Genomic DNA, 24,027 nt, shown 5'->3' with positions numbered 1-24,027 from the left:
TTAATGCATTTCGCCACCGGGGCTCCTAACTGTGCATAGGAATGTGTTTATTTTTTTCATCCTATAGTCTGGCCCTCCAACAGGTGAGGGATCGTAAACTGGCCCTTGACTCAAAAAGTTTGGACACTCCCGCTGTAGGGGAGTTGGTTGTCCCCCCTGTGAGCATTTTCTGTGAGGATATAAAGCATTTTTTATTAATTAAGCAGGTATTTGGCTATTAACATGTAATGGCATAAAGTTCTTTTAATGTGATGTACTATGATATTTAATGTGTTTTGAATAGAATTGATGCCTATTTAGAACATTATTTATTTATTAAGTAATAATAATATAATAGTAATAACTTTATTTTTGTACCCCGCCTCCATCTCCCCAAGGGGACTCAGAGGGGCTTACATGAGGACAAGCCCGATCAACATTATAAAATATAATCACATTAAAATACATACACAATATCATAAAACAGAATAAAATAACAACAATTATAACAGCATAGCAGTTGTGACAACATAAAAACAATCTTGAACCAACAACCAATGAGCATGAAATAAAGTCCATTTCTAGGCATGGATGGGCGGGCAGGTGCAACTCACTTTTGAAAATAGGGCTAATGGATAAAGTGCATAAGTTTAAGTACCATTGACATATATAGGCAAAACAACTACAAACAGTGAGTCTTTCCAAAGAGGTAAGATCTAAAATATACACAAAAAAAGGAGGGAAGGAATAATAAAAAATATAAAGCACTACAATACAATTTAAGTGAAATAATTCTTGTAAAATATAAAAAAACAATACAATATGAAGCAAACAAATGCATATAATTAAAACATTTGTTGTTGTGTGTCTTCAAGTTATTCCTGAATTTTAGTGACTTTAAGGTTACCCTATCACAGGGGTTTCGCAACAAAATTTGTTCAGAAGGGGTTTGCCTTTTCCTTTTCTCTGAGGCCAAAAGAGTATTACTTATCTAAAGTAACACAGGATTTTTCTATGGCTGCACATTTGAGTCCGATGCTCAAGTGACCACACAAGATTATAAAACAATTAATTTCTCTTAATTAGCAATACTACTTCTCCAATTTAATTGGTGAATATTTTTCATTTTTGTGGCTTATTCTCAAATTTAGTTTTTGTATACCTGTTAAGATAATATGATGGCATATAGCAATAAATACATTCATGAATAAATTACTGGAAAGAAGCATCTTATTTATAGTTAATATGAAACATATTCCCCCGAGGGTGTGTTCAGTAATTAACATTATACAGAAATATTTTCAAACAATATTTTGCTATTACAAGACACTAATGTTGGTAATCAAGTTTTGAAATGGAGAGTTTTATCTTTTAGAGGTGGGACTAGTTTCTGGAAAAGAAATTCCCCCCAGGTTAAAAATGATTTTATTTGCTATGAATAACATTAGAATTTCAAAATAAAATAAAACAGTTAATGGTGTATTCCGGTCCCCTTCCCTCTGAGACACCATCCTCTACATTCTCATTCTCAGTCAATCATGAATTAATGCAATAGTTCACTTTTATATTTGAGTAGCTTTGGAAGAGGATTGCCAGATGTCTCCCTGAAAAAAAGGAAACCTGGGGGGGGGGGGATCCGGGGGTGGACTTCTGGGTATGCATTTGTGGCTGACAGGATTTCTGGAGCCTCGGCCAATGGGTGCCCCTGCCCCCTTTCTCTCCCCCTCCCCTGAACTCCTCCTCCTTGATAATTGACTTTCCTCTGTTCCCTCCCCCTCCCCCTAATTCCATCCCTTCCTCACCTCCCCCTCCTTCTCCACTGTCAATTGACATCCCTCCACCCCCTCCTCACCTCTAGGAGATGAAGAGGGGGCAAAGGGATGTCAAGATGAAAAGCAGAAGGAGGCAAGGAGAGGGCAAACTCTTGAGTCTGTCCCCTCTTCGTCTTCTCTCCTTGGCAATTGACATCCCTCCAATTCTTCCTTGAAAAGTGGGCAGAGGGACATAAATTGCCAAAGAGAAGGAGGAAGGGGAGGAGCTTGGGTGAGGGGGAGGGAAAGGGGGCAATGCCTTCATTGGCTGAGGGTCCGGGACATCCCAGGCAGTGATCCCCGGGATGCAGGCCTGTCCCTAGGTAATTTCACCTAGTACGCAAACCTAGGGCCGTGCACCCCCCCCAAAATTGTGCCCCCCTCCCCACATACCGGCGGTGGCTGCGGCAGCAGCAGCTGGGAAGGCCTAGATGTTCTTGTGAGGCCTGGCGAGATCTCGCGAGTTCTCACCAGGTCTCACGAGAAGAGCTAGGCCAGGGGTCCTCAAACATTTTAAGCCGAGGGCCGGTCCACAATCCTTCAGACTGTTGAGGGGCCGGATTATCATTTGAAAAAAAATACAAACAAATTCCGATGCACACTGCAAATGTCTTATTTGTAGTGCAAAAACAACAACAACAACAGCAAGAACAATGAAAGAACAATACAATATTTAAAAATAAAAACAATTTTAACCAACATACATTTATCAGGATTTCAATGGGAAGTGTGGTCCTGCTTCTGGCCAATGAGATAGTCAAGTTAATTAGGGTTGTTGTTGTTGTTGTTGTTGTTGTTGTTGTGTGCCTTCCAGTCATTTCAGACTTTGTGTGAGCCTGTCTAAAATTTATTATTTATTTATTTACTGCATTTATTTACTACATTTGTATCACACCCTTCTCACCCCAAAGGGGACTCAGAGTGGCTTACAAATTATATGTACATAGAATATATTATATTATTAGCATAGCACAATATTAGCATTATATATTACTATATTGAACTATAATAATAATAATAATAATAACTTTATTTTTATACCCCGCCCCATCTCCCCGAAGGGACTCGGGATGGCTTACATAGGGCCTGGTCCGATAAAACAAACAAATAACAGTAACAAAGCAATAAAACAACTATACCACTATACTGTAATATTATTAGTAATATTATATGTAATATAGAATATAATATTATTATATGGTATTATTATTAGTGTTATATTGTATTACATTATAATAATATTATCAGTATTATATGTATATACAATATATTATAAAACTGAGGGCGGGGGCCAGGTAAATGACCTCAGAGGGCCGCATCCGGCCCCTGGGCCTTAGTTTGGGGACCCCTGAGCTAGGCCTTCCTGGAGGCCTTCCTCCTTCTGTGGGGCTTCTATTGCTTGTGCGGACGTGTGGCTAGAGTGTCCGTGCGAGCATTTGAAGCCTCGCACCAATGGTGGCAGCGGCGGCGTGGCGGCACTATAATTACTCGGGGGCGCTGTTGAGGCCTTGACAGTGCCCCCTTTGACGTGCGCTCCAAGTGGCGGCTTCAGCCGCTTCAACATTGGACCGGGCCTGCTGGGATGCAAGACATTTTCCCAGAATAAAGGACTGTCCCTTAAAGTCTGCTTTGGACTGGCAATGGCTTGCCAGCAATAATGATATACCAATTATTATTATTTTTTGCAAACATAAAATTCAACTTGTTTTTGTATATTCAGTTTTTTTTTCTTCCAATCACATCCTTTCATGTACTGCTAATGACTATTTGAAGGACTTTCAGGATAAGATTCAACACAATGTGTTGTTGTTTTTTTGCAAAAGTCTCTGTAAATGAACAGAAGCATCTTTAGTCATCTTACAAAGGAGCTTTTTTTTTTTTGCTTTTGAATAAATAGATCCAAAATGAATATATTTCATAAGCCTCCCTCTCACTTTTTCCCTTTCTCCTTTATTGCTATCCTCTTCATCCCCTCTTTTTCTCTTCTTTGCCCCCCCCCCCCGCCCCATGCTCCCTCTGAAGGGAATCCCTATGAAGTTTAGAAATCTTTAGTACTCAATCCAGTTGTATCAGGTAGTCTACAGGTCATTGGGGAAGACTTTGACCCTGCACTACCCCACCTCAAACAGCCTCCCAAATATTATGAATATTGAAGAAAGTAGATATTATCCATAGAGTTTCTGATAATCAGGAGGTCAAACAGTTTCAATAGCATCTGAGCTGTTTCCAGTGCCATTGTAACACAGGGGCATGCTGTGGAGTTGACCAGGGGCCCTATGAGCATAGGGTCCCTATGCTAATCTATGTGCAGACCAGAATCTAACACTGATTTTCCAATGATCCACCTCAACTCTCAAATTTCCTGCTAACTTGATAGAAGGAGAAAACTTATGACTTATAGCAGAGAGTTGACATGTCTGCATTCACAATAGAAATTTTACCATTTTATAGCTTGCAGTGTTATGGAAACACAATATTGTAGTGGATTCAGAGGAAGCTATTGACAGCTGGGGAAAACCATTGAAATGCTTGTTCGTTATCAGAAGCAGTGCCTCCCAGTTTGTTTCTGTTTGTGTGGTGAATAGTTAGAAGTGTAAGAAAGTGAAGTGAGGAAAAAAAAGAAATTTTAGACTTATTATGTGTAAGCAACATTTGTAAATAAACCTGTAAACAGAAATAAAACACAATGTTTTGAGGGGAATACAGAAGAGGAAATGAGCTGGAGAGGGAAAGAGAGAAAAGAAAACTGATTTTGTTGGAAGTACCAATAAATATAAGTTTCTTCTATCAATAATTTACATTTTTATTTCTGAGAAGTGGTTGTGTAGGCAGGGCCCAGTGCACTGCTTTGCCTGGGAGCTTATAATGTTGTTGAGACAACCCTGGGTGCCCCTGTACATATTGCATCCCTTGCCAATTTCTAAGTGATGATAGGACCACTTTGAATTGTTGCTGCCTTCATCAGTATAGATATGCCCTTCAATCCTTTAGTTGGTTATACAGGAATGTGACATAAATGTCAGAGATGTAGAAAATGAAAATTGTTATCTCTATATAGTATGTCTGTTAGCATTTTAAAAAAGCCTATATGTTTTTAACCTATAAAATGAAAAACAGATATTTAACAAAATGTCACTTTATTGCCCAATAATAAAACACAACGTATGGTCTGTGTGTGATTTACTGACCTTTTAATCCCTTTTATAAATGTGTAATGGTTTTTGCACTTGGCAATTGGCTTGTCCAAGCTATTTAACATGAATTATACATCTTTACAACAAAACCTTCCTTTCAAGAGGAATGTGTGAGAGTGCTAAATATTTCTTCAAGGCAATTTTCAGGAAATGTGCTTCAGCTTGCTGGTGCCATCAGAACAAGAAGCCATACTTCACTTTTGTTTGCTTTATTTGTTCTTTTAGAATCTGTCAAGTGAAGGGCTTGTCTTTTGCTTTATTAAAGACAAAAAGCAAAAGTGTTGTCAGAGCTGACAATTTGCATTAGGCCAACTTTTTTAAAAACCTTTTATTCTGTGATGAAACTTTGAACTACAGTTTTCTGAGAAGCTGCTTAATTGACCATCTAATTTACAGTCTGAACACTTGCCCAGAAACCAAGTGTAGATTACAAGTATACAACAAGTGCCCTAGATGAATACCATCTAAGGTTCACTGTCATTCCTTCCAGGACTTTACAATTGGATCTCTCTGCAGGAAGAGCTAGAAATAGACTGAAAGCCCTTCTTATGCTATTTTCAATACAGATGAATTATATTACAATTCAGCTAATGTAAAGGGCTATGGCAAGCTTATCCTAATTTGCACAGCTGTAGTTCTGAATTCCCTTACACAGGAAATGAAAGAGGACAATTTCCCCTTAACAGAGTTGCTTAGATACTCAAATGTATATGGTTCTTTGCAGTTCTTTATTTGGATATTGTCCTGCTATTTCTCAGCTTTTAAAATAGCCTTTTAAAAATAATGGTGAGAAAAAAAATCATGTGCTGTCCCATGGAAAGACTTTTTAACATAGAGTATGGATGTTGTTGACTGAATAGCCAAACGTGTCCTATTAAGAAGTGCATTAGCCATGAGTAATAAGGCTTTGATCTGTAGTTGGAACACCATTTCTTACAGTGGTGGGAACTATGGAAAGAACAGGATTTTTTCAGAAATGGCTCTAATCCCTTGCCACAGTTTCCAGCAAAAATGTATACTTTCTTCTCTTGGTTGTCTTTTCAAAGGAACATGTCGTTTTTGCTGTTGTTGCTGCTGTTGTTGTTGTTGTTAACATCAATACAGCACCACCAGAGTACATTGGAGCTGAAAGCCTGAGTATGGGATGGAATTCTGTAGCTTTAAATGTTAACAGAACCTGGATCAGAAAAAGGAACCGTCAATTTCTATCAGGCAGATCTACAACACAGCTCTTCCCTCACCCCAAAATCCACTTTTCAGCTGCGGTACCCACCCTCAATTACTGTTCACTGATTCAATTTTTGCAATGATTTTTCTTTTTAAAAAACTCTAATAGTAAACATTCATAATATCTGATACTTAATTCCATTATGATGTAAACAAATGCTAAATCTTAGGGTATCTTCCCTACATTGTTCTTCAATGCACTTATGTATCGTGGAGTGGACAGATATGTCAGTGATAAAATGCCATAGTCTGGTCCATGCCAAATCACATGTAATTTGAAAGAAAGATGGTCTAGCAACCTTTCTTTCCTTTCCAATTATGAATAGAAGAACATATTGCTCCCACTGAGTAGTCTTGGCCCTGTGAGATCTCTAGTACATGACACTTGGAATGAAAATCCCATTGCTTTCATACTGCCTCTGGCCATACTACCTTGTTTCTTGGCTTCTTTGTAAAGAATGTAGTTCCAATCGCTGCAAATATTAGTCACTGCCAACTTCAGAACTGATCCAACTATTTACCTCTAGCTTCCCCTTGAGCGATGTTGCTAAGAGCCAGTAAGTTATGAAGTTTAGGGAATGCACACATTATAGAATACACAAGATTTTCTGTTAATTGTTTTGTTTTGTTTTGTTTTGTTTTTTGGAAAATAATACCACCCTTATTGTAACCTAGGTCTTCATCTTTTGTGGTTTTCATTTTGTATCATGTTATGGGCTGGTTTCAGACCATTTATCACAATGGATGAAATGCAGTATGTGTTTAATTTGTTATTAAATTGGTTCAAAACATTTCACAAGTGCCAGGATATTTATTTACTTACTTGCTTATTCCAAAGACGTTGGTTTTTCTTTCATCTTCATTTGAGCTCTTTTGGGATATAGCATTGAACTTTAATTTAAGGAAGCTAAATTCTTCAGGAGGTGTAATTGACTGTTCTGGGATGTGATGCTCTACAAAGTGGAGAATGGAAGTCAGATCTAGAAGTAAGGTTGCATAGCTTCCAGTGTGAGAGATACTAGATTCTTGATCAAAGTATTATAAATTTCTACTGTACCAAACAACTGTCTTCTTTATTATGTTTTCAAGTGTGTGTGTGTGGGGGGGGGGGGGGGGAGAGAAAGAGAGATTTGTTATTTGCCTCTCAGCCAATTGGTTTCTGAGGAGATACACAAAAACATATTAAAACATTGCAGAGAAACAAACTAAAACAAGTTTATAAAAACTGTTTAAAACACATAGCTAAATTTTGAGACCAAATGCTATATAGAACAATGAAATATTGGCTTCAAATGGCCCTCCTCCTAATCTCCTGGAATCTTCCCAAAAACAGAAGGGGGGGGGGGGGGTGGCACTGAAATTCAAAATGAAATCAGAATGGATTTCTGCCATTTCGCACACCCTTAGCTAACACTAACCCTTCCCTACTATACAAAGCATATATTGCACTTACAAACAAATTCAACTTAAGAACAAACCTACAGAACCTACCTTGTCTGTTACTTGGGGATTGCCTATATTATTAGAGATATTATGGCCCCATTAGGACTTTGGGTAAAAAAAAAAAAAAGCGGCATCTTGAATTGCCCTGGAAGGAAATAGAGTGCTGATGCATTTGGTACATTACAGGAGATACACATTTGTTAAAGCTCAAACTTTTTGCAAACACTTTTCACAAGCAGCCAGTTGGACAACATATTATAGCAATCTAATTAAGAAGCAATTAAGGAAGACATGATCCACTTTTGCTAAAACCAGCTCCGCTAGAAAGGGACACAGTTGAAACTGGACCTTCACATCAAAGAAATTATTTAAAAAATAAGAAAGTAGCTTCTGGGAAGTCTTAAATGACAGTTCAGGTTTTATCATTTTTAAAGTTCCAATGATGGTAATTGATATGTTGGCAGGAGCAAAACAAAGAACCTCTGGTTTCCATTTCTGGCATTTTCTTAATTATTATATTGAAAAGTAACAATGCAGAGGTCCCTAAACATTATTGGGTCATAATACCATTAGCGTCTCAGTAATTTTTCATGCCTCTCCCAGGTAAAAATAAATAAACAAATCTTTAACAATTCTGTTCATTAAGCAGTTAGGTGTAAAGATCTTAATAAGTTTTAACTAGTGCTGTCTTTATAACTGTTTTGACCATTATGATTGATGTCTAGCAGTATTTTGTTTTAATCTGTGTTGCAGTCCACTTGGGCTCCACATTGAGAGAAAGACATACCTTTATCTTAAATATGTAGGTACAGGCAAATGCTATCGCACCTGCTTAGGCTGTATTATTATTTTTCATGAAAACCAAAGAAGAAAGTACATGTTTTATCAAGAGAATTCAATACTGAGCCAAAGGGACTTTGTTCTTATGTGCTCTCCTCCTCCTCGCTCTATGCTGTCATCTTCCCATCCTCCTGCCAGTCTGGCTAGTCTAATAATCAGGATTATGCATGTGCTGGGTTGTGACCTGGCAACCTACACATTATAATACCTACATGGAAACACTGCCTGGCAGAAGCATTTCCAATAATCTCCATGCTGCTGTTATAAAGTTGCTGTTGCAGCATCTCATTAGATCATTAGCTCACTTCTGTGAAAATCTCCTTTGCTAACTAATGTTACTGTTCAAAGCTTACATTCTTTTAAAGAGTATTCCTTTCACATGCAAAGCTTGTCCAAGAAAACAGGAATTATGAATCATCTTAAATGTTCATATTTTATGTTTCCAATAAAATATTGTTTAGAGAGCATGTCTAGCATAGTCCCAGGGTAGTATCATTTATGTGTAGGGTTGAGATGGCATGCCATTTCATGTAAGCATTTTAACAATACTTCCCAATATATCCCAGATCAATTTTGCATCATGTGGTAGGCAGCTATGACTTATGCTGCTATTTAAATGTCCCATGACTGCAAAGGTTTGCCTGAGGTTTTCCATAAGTCTGAAATGACTTGATGACAAACAAAAACTGGCTCCCTGTAAGCTGGCTAATACATTACTTCTGCCAGCATTGAAATGGGAACAGGAAGTACTCTATTCAACTGTGCACACCATATACTTTTCTTTTGGATTGTGACTATGTGTACAGCAACAGGTTTTGGGATTTGCTTATCCAGTTGAAATATCTTTTCAACTATATTTCCAGGAGACCCTTTTCTCAATACTTGTTGTCAACTCCAGTGGTGCCTAGTGGTTCCTATATCACTAGATCTGGAGCCTCTTCTCTGGGTTTTCTTCAGTTTTTCAAAAGAGCTATGCAAGATATTGGACTGTTTTACAGATTGGGTTCAGCACCTTGGACAGTGTCTTTAAAATTCTTCAAACTGCAACCTGGGGCACATTAACCATTTCTCTGCTCTGGAAGGCCACTGTGGATTTTACAATAGATGCTGTGAGGAAAACCTAAAGGAAATATAGATAGTTATAATCCCTATTGAGCCACAAAACTCTCTGGCTAAGCTTTATAAATCACAGTTGTTCCCTTCCACCTTTTGTAAGTTCCAAGGGAGGAAATAAAATAAGATAATGCCATATATACCACTCTAAGATCTTTGAGAAAAGAATGGGATACACATTTGGGGAGAAAACAGAGATATAGAAACAAATAAAACAAGAGTGAGACACAAAAGATACCAGTCTTCTCAGAGAAATCAGCAGTAATGGAAAGTGTTAGTTGTACTTTCAGAATTGTAATTTCTTTCATTCCTAATATTCTTTTCAGCAGAGGCAATGTATATCTCAGTGTCTAGTGATTTTGAAATATAATTGAAGTGGCCCATATTTTTTTTTTAGACGTGGAATATCTCATATGAAAAAGGCTACTTTCCTGACTGAAAGATGTAGCAATATTTCTTAAGCTCATTTTTAAACAGATGCACCTGAATTCTCCATAGTATCAGAGGAAACCTGAGACAGGCACACAATATACTTGTAAAACATGGACTAAACTGTTTCAATTTAGCAGCATTAACATAGAGATCAAGATAGCACTGTTTCTAGAGGCGCAAAGTAAATGATTGCTTGCTGTTCATTTACGATGTGTATTTTAATTGGTGGGTTTCCAGTGTCTTCCACGAGTCATTTATATTGATTTCAACACTGCACCTTCTGTGTGAAGGAATTTGCAGGCTAGTTTATTTTCAATTTTCCTTAATCATTTCTTGTGGTTCTCTCTGTGCTCTCCTTTACATCATCTTGTTATCTGAAGTTTAGGTCTTGAAGCTTAATAGTTGGAGGTACATGAAAAAAGACTGTTATTGGTAAACAAGATTTGCCAGCGATACAGGCAATTGTATGTTTAGGATGAGTCATTTCCAACTTAAGCCAGTGGAAGGAGTGCCTTCCAATAACATCTCTTGGCATTTAAAGTTTAAGTTTAAGCTCTACTGATTTAGAATTAGAAGTAAGTTCCAGTTGCATTCAGCATGACTTACTTTGGAGGAGAAATGTATAAAATATGCTTATAAGAGGTGTGAGCAAATTGAACTATCCTTACATCTTAACACACACAAAATAAGTATGCATTTTCTTTTATAAATATCTGATTCTCTATAAGAGCTTTGAAAGTACTCAGGTGCAGAACCTTGACCTAACCACATTCATTTATTTCCGTGGAGTAGAAAAAGCCACAGCTATTACCTTCTGTACAGAACTACATGTACTTGTAGGGATACATTGTTTGTAGGCATCAAAGAAGCTACTGAACTAGATGTTTTTTTTAAAAAAACAAGCTTTTAATTCAGAATCTCTGTGGGCCATCTCTGTATGGAATCTTATATGTGACAATTGCAACAACTTTTCTGCCTTGTGTTTATAGTACACACACATAAAATGCTGCAAACTTCTACTTTTACTGCTTTTTTGTGCCTTTAAAGCTTTCTCTATAAATCACAACAAAATCTTACTTATTTTCTTTCATTATTCTGCTCTGCTTCCATTGATGACTCTTAACTTCCTTCCAGACTGGCAATATGAGGGTAAGATGGCAAACTGTAACTTCCTGAAAATTGCTTGTCTGTATTTTCCCCCCATTTTTACTCTGTTTAACATTTTATTGGAATTCTGTTCACTCTCACTAATTAGAGACTTGTGTTGCAATTAAATTTCAATTATATTTAGTTTCTGTTGTGATGCTTTAATTATGATTTATTCCTTTTAATCATTCTTTTATGTTAGTATTTTGGGTTAAATTACTATCACATTGTCTCTGTCCTGGAGGACTTCTTTTCCATAGTGGTCTCAGTGGGCTGTCTGTTTAGCATAAGACATGATTAAAGAGTAGCAAGTAAATTGTATTGTGTTGTGATGTGGTGGAGACGTGGTTTTTGTGTGTATTATATAAGCATATTAAGTCTAACAAGTATATCTTAGTAAAACAATACAGGCTAAAATTATGTTTGAAATGTGTTGTTGCTACAACCAACTACTGGAGCATAGGCTACGACCTGCCACAAGGAATTTGTATAATTAGAAGCTAGGTGAAATCTGGGTAAGTACTTTGGAAATAGTTGGGTGTCTCTGGCAGATTGTATAACGAAGTTTTGTTTCCCATACTTCCTAAAAATGATCAACCAAGCAGTTTGAGTACATAGTGACTGTCAACATATTAATTAATGGTGGGATTTGAAGTAACTTGTATTTTCATGTTTGTAGATTGCAAGTTGGCCAGAGCAGGGCCTCCAGCAACTATAGTTCCGATAGATGAAGAAAGTCGGAATGGTGAGTATGCATCAAATGCTAATATACTACAAAAAGGTCAGCAATGACAGGTTAATGTTTATTTTTCACTGTGGTAATTGTGTTTGTTTTTCAAATAATGGATATCACTTTTATTATGAAGTGTTCTTTTGGCTTCCAGACTTTACAGAGCCTCTAAGTATGATTACCAATTTTTGGGATACAGAGTTCCAAACTGAAAAGCTAGACTCTACTTGGCTTAAGACATTTTGTTATTTACCCTGTGCCTGATTTCCTCATATCTCATGCTTCACCTGAGATATCATACATAGATAGCTGAGTCTTTCCTTGATTGGCCAAATGGTTTTGGTTTCCAGCCAAATCCTCTGCCCCTTAGCCTCCGCATTATATACCCCATTTCTCACATCTGAGCTTCAAAGATATCCCCAAATTCCACTGTGTCTATACCTCTTCAGATGGGGGTGAATTCCATACCATATGCTGGTTCACTTTCCCTTTTGCGATTGAGCCTGCCGACTCCCATCCCATAATGAACTGCAATTTCTGGCAAGTCTCCATCATAAAAGGGAAGTTCAATTAGAGCATGTTGCCATGGTAGTGACACAGGAGGAGCCCCGTGTTACATTGACTTCAACAGGGGAAGCCAGGTGGCCGACGCTTCCCCCCATGGGATAGGGCAACCGGTGAGTCAGCTGATGTGAAGCATGGAGCAATGGGTTCACCACGCCCCTTGACAGGTACCACCAGAATTGCCATGATCCTTGGGGAATCAGGTGGAATGATTGATGACATTGTAAAGTCATCTCCTGAAGACAGTGGTATTGATTGCCCCTTAGTAGCCAGCTGTAGTCTTTCAGAGAGAAGGAGAGAAAGAATACATATTTGCAGTAGCATTCTTTTAGATAAGGAAGAAATCTACCCCAAGTGACATTTCTTGTTTATCTGCTTCTGGTTGCCATTTTAGTAATGTTGCCTTGTGTCTATCAGTAATGTAATGTTGTGGACCACTATACAAACTTTTATGATTATGACTAAATGGTTGGGGAGTGGGGCGAGACAGAGAGAGGATGAGAACATGAGAAGCCAGTGCATGTATAAATTGATAATTCAGCTGCTGTTTGTGATGATAGTCATGAAACGTTACATACTAATTTTACCATGCACACAGAGAGCTGATTTTGTGGGTTCTAATTACCTGGCCTTAGGAAGGCCCTAATAGCTAGAAGAGGTGCAAATTTAATCCTGTTTTGCTCTAATGATTTTACATTTCAGTGCTGTTTGATACTTCTCTATGGTGTGAACACTTACTAAAGCCTCTGGTGGCTTGGCCTTTAGCAACACACCATCCATTCTTCCTTCTTTTGTTGTATCTTCTTGTGCTGTTGCCTACTGAATTTTTGACAAGCTAGATAGAAGGAAATGAAATTACTCTGATAGGTTTTTCTTGATGAACAGGAGCAGCGCCAGAAAGCTGTGCTTGCAAGCAGAGCCAACAAGCCAATCCCCAGCTCCCCACGCAGGCACTCATACATCAGCTTTTTTGCTAGTATGTTATACTGTGAAATGAAGGTGGGCACAATAAATATTGATGCTATGCCAACAATCTGTCAAGAAATAACATCGCCATATTGGCAAACCAAAATGAAACACTTTTGTTTCCTGTAAGGCAACTTTATGGTTTTAGTTATTTATTTACTTGCTGATTAATTTATTCCAAGTAGGGGACATAGGGCTAACAGAAGTTAAAATGAATGTAGATATATACTTTTTAAAAAAATGAAATTATCAATACAATTAAAAAACCTAGCTATCAACTACCTAGCACATGAAAAGTCCTTTCCGCCAACCTAGTTAGCCCACAAAAGATTGCAGAACAAAAAAAAATCTACTCTTCACTAGAAAAAAATAGCAGGGAGGTTGTTAGTCTAACTTCTCTATGAAGAAAGTTCTAAGTTTGGAAACAGTCACAAAGAAGGCCCACTTTCATAACACCCTTGTTCCCACCAAAGGTGCCTGCAAGAGTGATGGGACACAGAGAAGGGCCTTCCAGAACATCTCAAGTCATGTGAAGGCTTATGCCAGGAGAGACAATGTTTTAAATAACTTGGACCTGAACTGTATAAAACTTCATAGTGGTCACTAGTAATTTGAATTGTGCACTGAAACAAACCAGAAACCAGTGGAGTTGTTTCCAAAATGGAATTATGTGCTCCCTGTATGAAGTCTGCATTCAACAATCTGCATTTCATTGCCCTTATTCATTAATCTATATATATAAAAGAGTGATGGCATCAGGGCAGTGGACAAAACAACAAAACTACGGGCCCCCCAACCTCGAAATTTGACAACACAACCCATCATCCACGGCTCTAGGTTGATACAACAACAAAAAAAAGAAAAATAAAGTCCTAATTAGAGGGAAAGGAATAATTGTTTTTATCCAATTGCTGCCAGTTAGAGGGCTAAGCTCCGCCCACTTGGTCTCCTAGCAACCTACTCATCCCAGGGGACAGGCACAGTTAGACTTCAGGCCTCTTCCACACTGCCTATAAGATACAGATTATCTGATTTTAACTTGATTATATGGCAGTGTAGACTCAAGGCCCTTCCACACAGCTATATTACCCATTTATAATCTTATATTATCTGCTTTGAACTGGATTATCTTGAGTCCACACTGCCAGATAATTCACTTCAGTGTGCATTTTATACAGCTGTGTAGAAGGGGCCTCATATAATCCAGTTCTAAGCAGATAATATAAGATTATAAATATACAGTGGAGTCTCACTTATCCAACATAAACAGGACGGCAGAACGTTGGATAAGTGAATGTGTTGCATAATAAGCATTCACAACACATGGACAACATATAAATACTACACAGAGACATAGAACCCCTCTACCCTCACCACTTTCACAGTACACAAACAACGAGATGCTTCTATCTCATAAAATGAAATATGCTAAAAGCAAAAGAAGATGTTAGTGTATACATAATATTCTTTTATTGGTACTGAGAAGCAGTAATTCACTAATAATACTCTCTTGTTGCTTAAGCATCATGCTGATAAGTTGTCGCTCATTGACAGGGGGAAAGGTGGTGTGTAATTTTGTGAATCTGTTTCTCTCTAAATTGTATTCATTTCCTTTTAAAGGAAACACAGGGAACAGTAAGATGTTGGCCACTATGTGGGAGGAGGAAAATGCTGAAAAGTAATTACATTGCTCTTCTGAGTGACTTATGCTTTTCTGCTTCAGTAATGTCACAGTGTTTTAAAAGTATAACATCTCAGTAGAAAATTTCACTCAAATGGATCTATACATCCCTGGGCGGTTCTAGACAGCAGTTTAACCTGGGAACAATCACGTTTTAAAAGCACAAATGTTCCTGGGTTCTAGTCCACACATGCCCCAGAAAGTGCGTACTTTCTGGGGTGGTATCCAGATGCCCTCCCTGAAAATTTTGGGAGGATAGGGAAACAGCCCCCACCCACCCAAACCATTTAAAATGGGGAAGAAAGTAAAAATAACTTACGAGTCACAATTAGGCCTTTCAGCAACTTCCTGGAATGTACCAGGAACCTCTAAGTGGCCTTTGATACCGTTGATCACAGTATCCTTCTGGCGTGCTTTGCAGGGATGGGTCTCAGAGGTACTGTCTTGCAGTGGCTCCGGTCCTTTCTGGAGGGTCGCACCCACATGGTGACACTGGGGGACACCTGTTCGGCCCCACAACTTTTGTCGTAGGGGTCCCACAGGGGTCAGTACTGTCCCCCATTTTGTTTAACATATACATGAAGCCACTGGGAGAGATCATCCAGAGTTTCGGGGTGCGGTGTCATCTGTACACAGATGATGTCCAGCTCTGTCACTCCTTCCCATCTGTCACTAAGGAGGCTGTTCAGGTCCTGAACCGGTTCTTGGCTGTTGAGTTGGACTGGATGAGGGCAAACAAATTAAAACTGAATCCAGACAAGACAGAGATCCTCCTGGTCAGTTGCAGGGCCAAACAGGGTATAGGATTACAGCCTGTATTTGATGAGGTCACACTCCCGCTGAAGACACAGGTTCGCAGTTTGGGGGTTCTCCTAGACTCATCACTGAACCTGGATCCCCAGGTCTCAGCAGTGGCCAGGGGAGCTTTTGCACAATTGAGACTTGGGAAGTCTGACTTGGCCACGGTGGTCCACGCTCTGGTTACATTCCGTTTGGATTACTGCAATGCTCTCTATGTGAGGTTTCCTTTGAAGACAGCCTGGAAGCTCCAATTAGTCCAACGGACGGCAGCCAGATTAATAACTGGGGTGGCATACAGGGAGCTTACCACCCCCCTGCTAAGCCAGCTCCACTGGCTGCTGATATGCTACCGAGCCCAATTCAAAGTGCTGGTCTTGACCTATAAAGCCCTAAACGGTTCTGGCCCTATTTACTTGTCCGAATGTATCTCCTCCTATGAGCCTTAGCAAGATCCCTAAGATCATCTGGAGAGGCCCTGCTATCGGTCCCACCTGCCTCGCAAGCGCGGCTGGTGGGAATGAGGGACAGGACCTTCTCGGTGGTGGCTCCCTCCCTAGAAATATCTGACAAGCCCCAACCCTTTTGGGCTTCAGAAAAGCTGTACAAACATAGTTGTGTGCTCAAGCTTTTAATGAGTTTGCGTCAAAGTCGACATGGTCCGATGTAAGGCGTAAGCATGAGGTTTTTGGATGAATGGAATTAATTACATATGTGTTGAAGTTTTATAATGTATTTTAACAATTTTAACTGATTGTATGTAGTATTTTGATTTATAATTGTATTTTAGGCATTAAATTTGCCAATTATTGTAAACCGCCCCGAGTCCCCTCGGGTGAAAAGGGCAGGGTATAAATGCTTGAAATAAATAAATAAATACCAATTATGCCGAGGAAGTGAGAGGAGGCCAAATTGCCCCTGCCCCCCCTCGCTTTCTTGCATGTAATGGTACATTTTAGGAACTGTGCTGTGAGGCCTAATGGAGGCCAGGCAAATTCTTAACCATTTTATGGGTGGTTGGGGGGGGGAGGTTGGGGGAGCAATCTTGTACCTTCTGGGCTCCAGGAGCCCAGAAGGTGCTGGATGGATATTTGGACAGGCTGCAGGGAAGTCCCAGGACTCCCCATGGGCCTATCCACACAGGGCCATAGCCCATTAGACTCATGCCTTTCACAAAGGCATGTGTCTAATGGGCTATCTAATTAATTCGGGACGAAACAGGATTTTCCTGCTTTGTGCTGAATGCAGTCACAATTACCTGAGGTGTCATTTGGAAATTGTGCCTTGTCTGGATGGGCTCCCTGGATCATTATATCTGAGACTGGACCCATGGTCGTTATGTGAATATGCTCCTAATGGAATTTTTAATTAGTGATCATATTGGAGATTAAGTGATCTTATGAAAATAATTGTAACAGGATTTTCTAGTGCATAATATGTTCCATATAGAAATAGGGGAGCTTTGCTACATTGCAATGTGCCATTTTAAAACAACACTAAGAAAAAGCTCTGTTCTCAGGATGCAAGATTCTACTAAGGTTTCTGGGATGTGTCACTTCTTATACTTCATTATGAGGAGTCATAGAAATTAGAGGCATCATACATCTAAAAGCATATGTGCCCCTGGCAAGAAGGGATGAATGCAGGGAGTAGGGACCCATTCCCAAAAAGTTCCCTTTATGTTTGGAAAGCTGTTCTCCTCGCTTCATTTACTACACAAGTGAGTATCATTGGAAAGAAAAACTGGCAAAGAGAAATAAGTGACAAAAAGTTCCTGAAGAACAGAGCTCTTGGAGTTAACAACCAGATTCATAATGTAGTATGGATTTGCAAACTTGGAATATCATCTTGACTCCCACTTCTCTTTCAGAAAATCACAATGATCTCTTGTGGAGCATTTGTGAATTCTGTGTGTTGTTTTCTGAACATATTTCAGAGTACATATTTCTTTGAGATTTTTTACTGAGCCACTGGCAATTGATAGTACTGTCTGTTCAGAACATTACCTGGTTCTTTGAAGTGATCTGTCAAACAAATAATAGATACTATGAAAAGAGACTCTGATAAACAGATCTGAGGAAAAACTCTGAGGAAACCAAGTCCCATTTTCTCTAGTCAACTAAATAATTGACACTTGAGAAGTTCAGGTATACTTTATTTTAAAATGACGCTCTTTTCAGATGTGTACCATAATTTATCAGCATACGTTATAAAAGGAAACAGGATGCAAGGGTCATACATGATGTCTGCATCAATTAAGCTGAATGGAAAGATAGATGTGGAGGAAGGAATAAAGTTAGTTCTTGATTTTTAGAGGTCTCTCGTGACTTTTGTACAGATCCCCATCTGTGTTTCCATGCAACATTTTAATATATACGGATCTCATGTTGAATGTTCTTGGATGGAGCTACCTGCACATGGGCCTCTAGGAAAAAATCATAGCAGATGTAGAGATAAGGAAAGCAAAATACATAAATTTCTAACCAGTTTGACTATATTTACCATACCACAGAAGGAACATGCACTGTTTAAGACCATACACTATATAGAGGCTTTACATGTTGTGTATTATTGTTCAAAAAGTTGTGATATACTTGTTATTTGATAGGAGAGTGAACAAAATCTTGAAGAAGGTTTAAAAGCTTTACTTCGTTATGAACTAACCTGAATCCCTTCAACTCAGATGACTTTTGTAATGGAGTTCATCTTGTTACATAGCTAGGAAGGGTTCTATAACAAGTCTCCACATCCTTTTACCAACCAATATCTTAAAAAAAAAATCTGTGGTATAGAAAGGGTCGCATTCATACATCACTGCTCATTAGAATCCCCATCTACATCGACCACTTATGTTGATGTGGGGTTGAATCAGCACCCAAGCGGCTACACAATGCATGGGGAAAGCTACTTAATACAGATTTCACACAGGGGTATGCTAATTCAGAAGGAATTCCAACTCCTGAATCAGAAGTCAGTTTCTCCCCTGAATTAGAGCCTGTCCATGTAGGTGCAGCCAGTTCCCATCAAGCTGCACATTTTGCATCTTTTTGTTCTCTGGAATCCTGAGTTTGTCCCCAGTGTGACAGCATGCAGAGATGAGGGAAGGATTAGAAGTCATCTTTATTGCTTTAGTGATCAAAGAAGGATCCCAGAACTGAGATGTCCTCTGTTTACAGACATCAGTGTTTTATGGACAACAACAACAACAACAACAATTTTATTTTGTACCCACCTCTACTCATAGCTCAAAAATAATTGAACACATAAACATTGCAAAATACCACAAATACACATATTAAAATGTATTTCTATAAAAGATATATATTAAAATACACAAAACAGAGATTAAACAAAGGATACGAATTTAAAATTCATGCTCTGGGGTAGGCCTGCCGGAAGAAATAGGTGTTTAGATGGTTTCTAAATTCCGACATCTCTATTGGGGAGTCGTTCCACAGTCTTGGGGCAGCCAATGAAAAGTTCTTCTTGGTGACAGTTGCCTGTCATGTTCTGGCCGGTTGGAGTTAGTACCACCCAGAGGACCTAAGTGTTCAGACAGATTGTATGGGAGAAGACAATCCTTTAGATAACATGGACCCAAACCATGTAGGGCTTTAAAGGTAAAAACCAACACTTTATACTTTGCCCAGAAACAAATTAGCAGCCAATGGAGTGACTTTTGGATAGATGTAATATTTATTTATTTATTTATTTTTCAAACTTATATGCCACCACTCCCCTAGGGCTCGGGGCGGCTTACAAGAACTGGCTAAAATCAACAATTTAAAAACATCTTAAAAACATCTTTTAAAAACATCTTAAAAACATACTAAAAGCACCTTTTAAAACATCTATAACAGAACTCAAATGCCTGCCAAAACAGGTGTGTCTTACATGCCCTGCGGAAGGCCGACAAGTCCCACAAGGCATGGACTTCAGGTGGCAAGGTGTTCCAGAGAGATGGCACCACTGCTGAAAAGGCTCTGCGTCTAGTTGCTGTTAGACGCAAGGTCTTAAAACTGGGGACTTCCAACAGGTCTTATGTTCACTCCTAGATGGTCCCTTAACCATAATGGCTGCCATATTTTGAATCATCCAAGTTTTCAAACTTGGTACAAAGGTAGCCCAATGTAAAGCGCATTGCAGAAGTCCAACCTTGAGGTGACCAGTGTGTGCACTAACATCTTCAGGTCCTCCAAATCTAGGAAGGGTTGCAGCTGGCATGTCAGCCAAAGCTGGTAGTAAGCACTTCTGACAGTCGCATTTACCTAGGCTGACATTTGGAGATACGGATCCAGGAGTACTCCCAGGCTGTGAACACAGTTTTTCAGGGGGTTTGTAACTCCATCCAGAACTTTATCCCCAGATTAGGACTGTTGATGGCAAACACCTCTATTCTGTCTGGATTCAGTTTGAATTTATTTTTCCTGATCCTGCCCATTACCTCCTCCAGACATTTATTCAGAGGAGACATGCTATCCTTAGTTGAAGCTGTTTTTGAAAAAAACCCAGAAATATATTTGGAGAAATATATTTTGATGTCATCAGCATACTCATCCATGCCTATGGATGACCAATCCCAGTGGCTTCATGTAAATATTAAAGAGCATTCGGTAGAGAATTGCCCCTTGTGGGATACCACATAACAGCTCCTTTTTTTAGTATCAGCTATCTCCAAGTGCCACCATCTAGAACCTGACTGAGTGGTACAACCGGAACCATTGCAACACCATGCCTCCTATTGCCATCCTTCCCCCCCCCCCCCCCCCCCGATATTCCAAAATGATACCATGACCGATGGTATCAACGGTCGCTGAGAGGTCTAGAAGCATCAACAGGAACACACTCCCTCTGATAGTGTTGAGACTGAGATCATTCACTAAAGCGACCATAACAGTCTCAGCTCCATATCCTGTTCTGAAGCCAGTTTGAAATGGGTCAAGGAAGTGTGTGTCATCCAAGACTGCCTGGAGTTGGAGGGCAACCATCTTCTTAATCACCTTGCCAGAAAAGGAAGATTAGATACTGGTCTGTAATTATTAAGGTCCAGAGGATCCAGGGAAAGCTTTTTTAGAGCAGTTTAACTACTGCTTCTTTTAAACAACATGGAAAGTTTCCCTCCTTGAGAGATGCATTAATATTTTGCTATACTTAAGTAACAGACATTGCTCTGATTGGCACAGAGTTATGATCTGTTATCTCATTGATTTGATGTGCATTCATTGTTTTCATGTTTTACAGTTATGATTGACAGGTTGTGTATGGAAGAAACTTTAATAAAGTTTTATTGGAGGAAATCTGTGTCAGTTGCTGTTCTGGTGTTCACCCCGCCCCTCCCCCCTTACCACTAGCCAGGGTTTTCCAGGTGGTAAAATGTGTGTTGGTTGAGGACAATAGTTATAATAGCCACTATCAGGATGGAATGGTGAATAGATTTCCTGGTATGATGGTGGGACAATGGGGAGCTTGGCTGTGGTTATGGGCTTTCGGATCACTTTGTGTGGGAATTAATATGACTTTGCATGATCAACTGCTGGCTGATTGATTATTGGCATTCCATTCTATTGACTTAGCATGGCGGCTTCAATGAAGAGGATGTTCCTGCACCTTTTGTTGAATTCTGCTCATTGTGTGTTGGTGGGAAGGAGCACAGCCAGGTGAGGCTTCCCGGAGGGGAGGTTTCCTGTTCCTGAAGTCAGGGGGGTCATCGGGAGATCATCCATCCAAGCTCCATTTTTGTGGCTCTGACTTTTTGGGTCTGGGTCTTAGACAACACTTCCTTATGTCAAGACTGAATGCAATCAGGCCTTTGCTATGGTAGGGTAGAATTTACCTTTGCATACTTCTATCTTTGGGTGGAATTGCTTTGCTTTATTACTGTCCATCCACTTTAGTCACTCCAGGTTCATTATCATCTATTTTAATGCAAAGTCAGTGCTGAGAAAAAAATGTATAAATTCATTTTAATTCTAGTGATAGCCAAGGAAACTATGGCCACATGTTTGAAATCACCTTTGCATGAACTTCCTAGAGGTTTATAGCCTGTGATTTGAAGTGTTTGCTTCTCATAAAGAGGGTGATAGAAGTTCAGTTGCCATGGTGACCACCACCCACTGAATTGACCCCCCCCCCCAATGAACAACTAACACTACCTTCTTTTCCTCTCAGTTTTATTTGCTGTGGATGACTTGCAGGGGAAAGGGATCTTTTACTTCATAAAGGGGTTTTGCAAAAGTGGGAAGCAGTGAAAATCTCTCTTGCAACTTTCAGTCCTCTCTGTGGATACCAAATGAAATGGAAACAGGCTCTGCTTCTTTCTCTAGTCTCTGTGAACATCAGGGGCTTGAAAAGGGAAGGAATATGTAGTGTTCTTAATAATGGCTGGCCACTGAGATAAATGTGTAGAGCATTATGTATACCACATACATTCACTGGAGTTGCGAACACAGCATTCCCTTAGAAGTAAAAAAATATGAATCAAGGAATTGCCTTTTTAAAAAAACAGAGAAAACAGGAACTTCTAAGTCTTCTAGCACAATTCTGTGGCCAACTTCTGCTGGAAGCTGAGCCACTGGAGGACATAGAGAGCATTTTTAATCAAATCTGTGAATAATCAAATTGACAAACATCAAAACATGAAAACCACAAATGTAGAGAGATAACTATAAAACGTTTCCATACTGGAGATTATATTTGCCTTGTTGTCTTTGGGTAATTATTGCATAAATGTACTGGATGGCTCTTCCAAAATACACAGTTGGCATGGCTACATCCTTGGAATCCTGGGATTTGCCATTTTGGAAGGGGCAAATGGCTCCTCATCTCTCAAGTACAAGGATGAGGTAAGATGTAGCCATGATGGTTAAAGTGGAAACATAGTGCTATAATTAAACACTCCAGTGTGAAAGAGTCCCTTGGTATTCCCAAAAAAATAATCTTATGCAGTTTTGTAGAATTAGTCCTGTTTACTTTGGAAGTCTCTTTCTAACATGAAATGATGATCGTGGTTACTTTGGCTTCTAAAGTATTATGGCTTTGAACTATTCTTGATTTTTTTTCAAAAACATCCCTTATTCTTCTACTTTTTTATTAATTAGATTGTGGATCTTTTTGGGAGAAGCAAAATCATAGAATCATAGAATCATAGAATAGTAGAGTTGGAAGAGACCACATGGGCCATCTAGTCCAACCCCCTGCTAAGAAGCAGGAAATCGCATTCAAAGCACCCCCGACAGATGGCCATCCAGCCTCTGCTTAAAAGCCTCCAAGGAAGGAGCCTCCACCACAGCCCCGGGGAGAGAGTTCCACTGTCGAACAGCTCTCACAGTGAGGAAGTTCTTCCTGATGTTCAGGTGGAATCTCCTTTCCTGTAGTTTGAAGCCATTGTTCCGTGTCCTAGTCTGCAGGGCAGCAGAAAACAAGCTTGCTCCCTCTTCCTTATGACTTGCCTTCACATATTTGTACATGGCTATCATGTCTCCTCTCAGCCTTCTCTTCTGCAGGCTAAACATGCCCAGCTCTTTAAGCCGCTCCTCATAGGGCTTGTTCTCCAGACCCTTAATCATTTTAGTCGCCCTCCTCTGGACGCTTTCCAGCTTGTCAACATCTCCCTTCAACTGTGGTGCCCAAAATTGGACACAGTATTCCAGGTGTGGTCTGACCAAGGCAGAATAGAGGGGGAGCATAACTTCCCTGGATCTAGACGCTATTCCCCTATTGATGCAGGCCAGAATCCCATTGGCTTTTTTAGCAGCCGCATCACATTGTTGGCTCATGTTTAACTTGTTGTCCACGAGGACGCCAAGGTCTTTTTCGCACACACTGCTGTCAAGCCAGGCGTCCCCCATTCTGTATCTTTGATTTCCATTTTTTCTGCCGAAGTGAAGTATCTTGCATTTGTCCCTGTTGAACTTCATTTTGTTAGTTTTGGCCCATCTCTCTAGTCTGTCAAGATCGTTTTGAATTCTGCTCCTGTCTTCTGGAGTGTTAGCTATCCCTCCCAGTTTTGTGTCGTCTGCAAACTTGATGATCGTGCCTTCTAACCCTTCGTCTAAGTCGTTAATAAAGATGTTGAACAGAACCGGGCCCAGGACGGAGCCCTGC

At 39.6% G+C, this 24,027-nt stretch overlaps 1 protein-coding gene across 11 annotated transcripts in view; it reads left to right on the top strand.

The window, feature by feature from the left end:
- pcdh15 (protocadherin related 15) overlaps positions 1-24,027 on the top strand; it is a 1,032,943-nt gene that overhangs the window by 582,619 nt on the left and 426,297 nt on the right. For 9 of the 11 annotated variants that reach the window (XR_010005016.1, XM_062977492.1, XM_062977488.1 and 6 more), the window contains 2 exons: positions 11,174-11,188; positions 11,865-11,930. Coding sequence is in view for 10 of the 11 variants with exons in the window: in XM_062977492.1 (XP_062833562.1) it covers positions 11,174-11,188; positions 11,865-11,930 (81 nt within the window). In the remaining variant the exon portion in view is untranslated. The remainder of the gene's footprint in view (positions 1-11,173; positions 11,189-11,864; positions 11,931-24,027) is intronic. The other 2 variants (XM_062977490.1, XM_062977491.1) reach the window with 1 other exon arrangement.

This window comes from Anolis carolinensis, chromosome 3 (assembly GCF_035594765.1).
Source record: "Anolis carolinensis isolate JA03-04 chromosome 3, rAnoCar3.1.pri, whole genome shotgun sequence".
Lineage (NCBI taxonomy): Eukaryota > Metazoa > Chordata > Lepidosauria > Squamata > Dactyloidae > Anolis > Anolis carolinensis.
The sequence above is the reverse complement of the archived record's forward strand: the minus strand, read 5'-3'. Positions and strand labels throughout refer to the sequence as shown.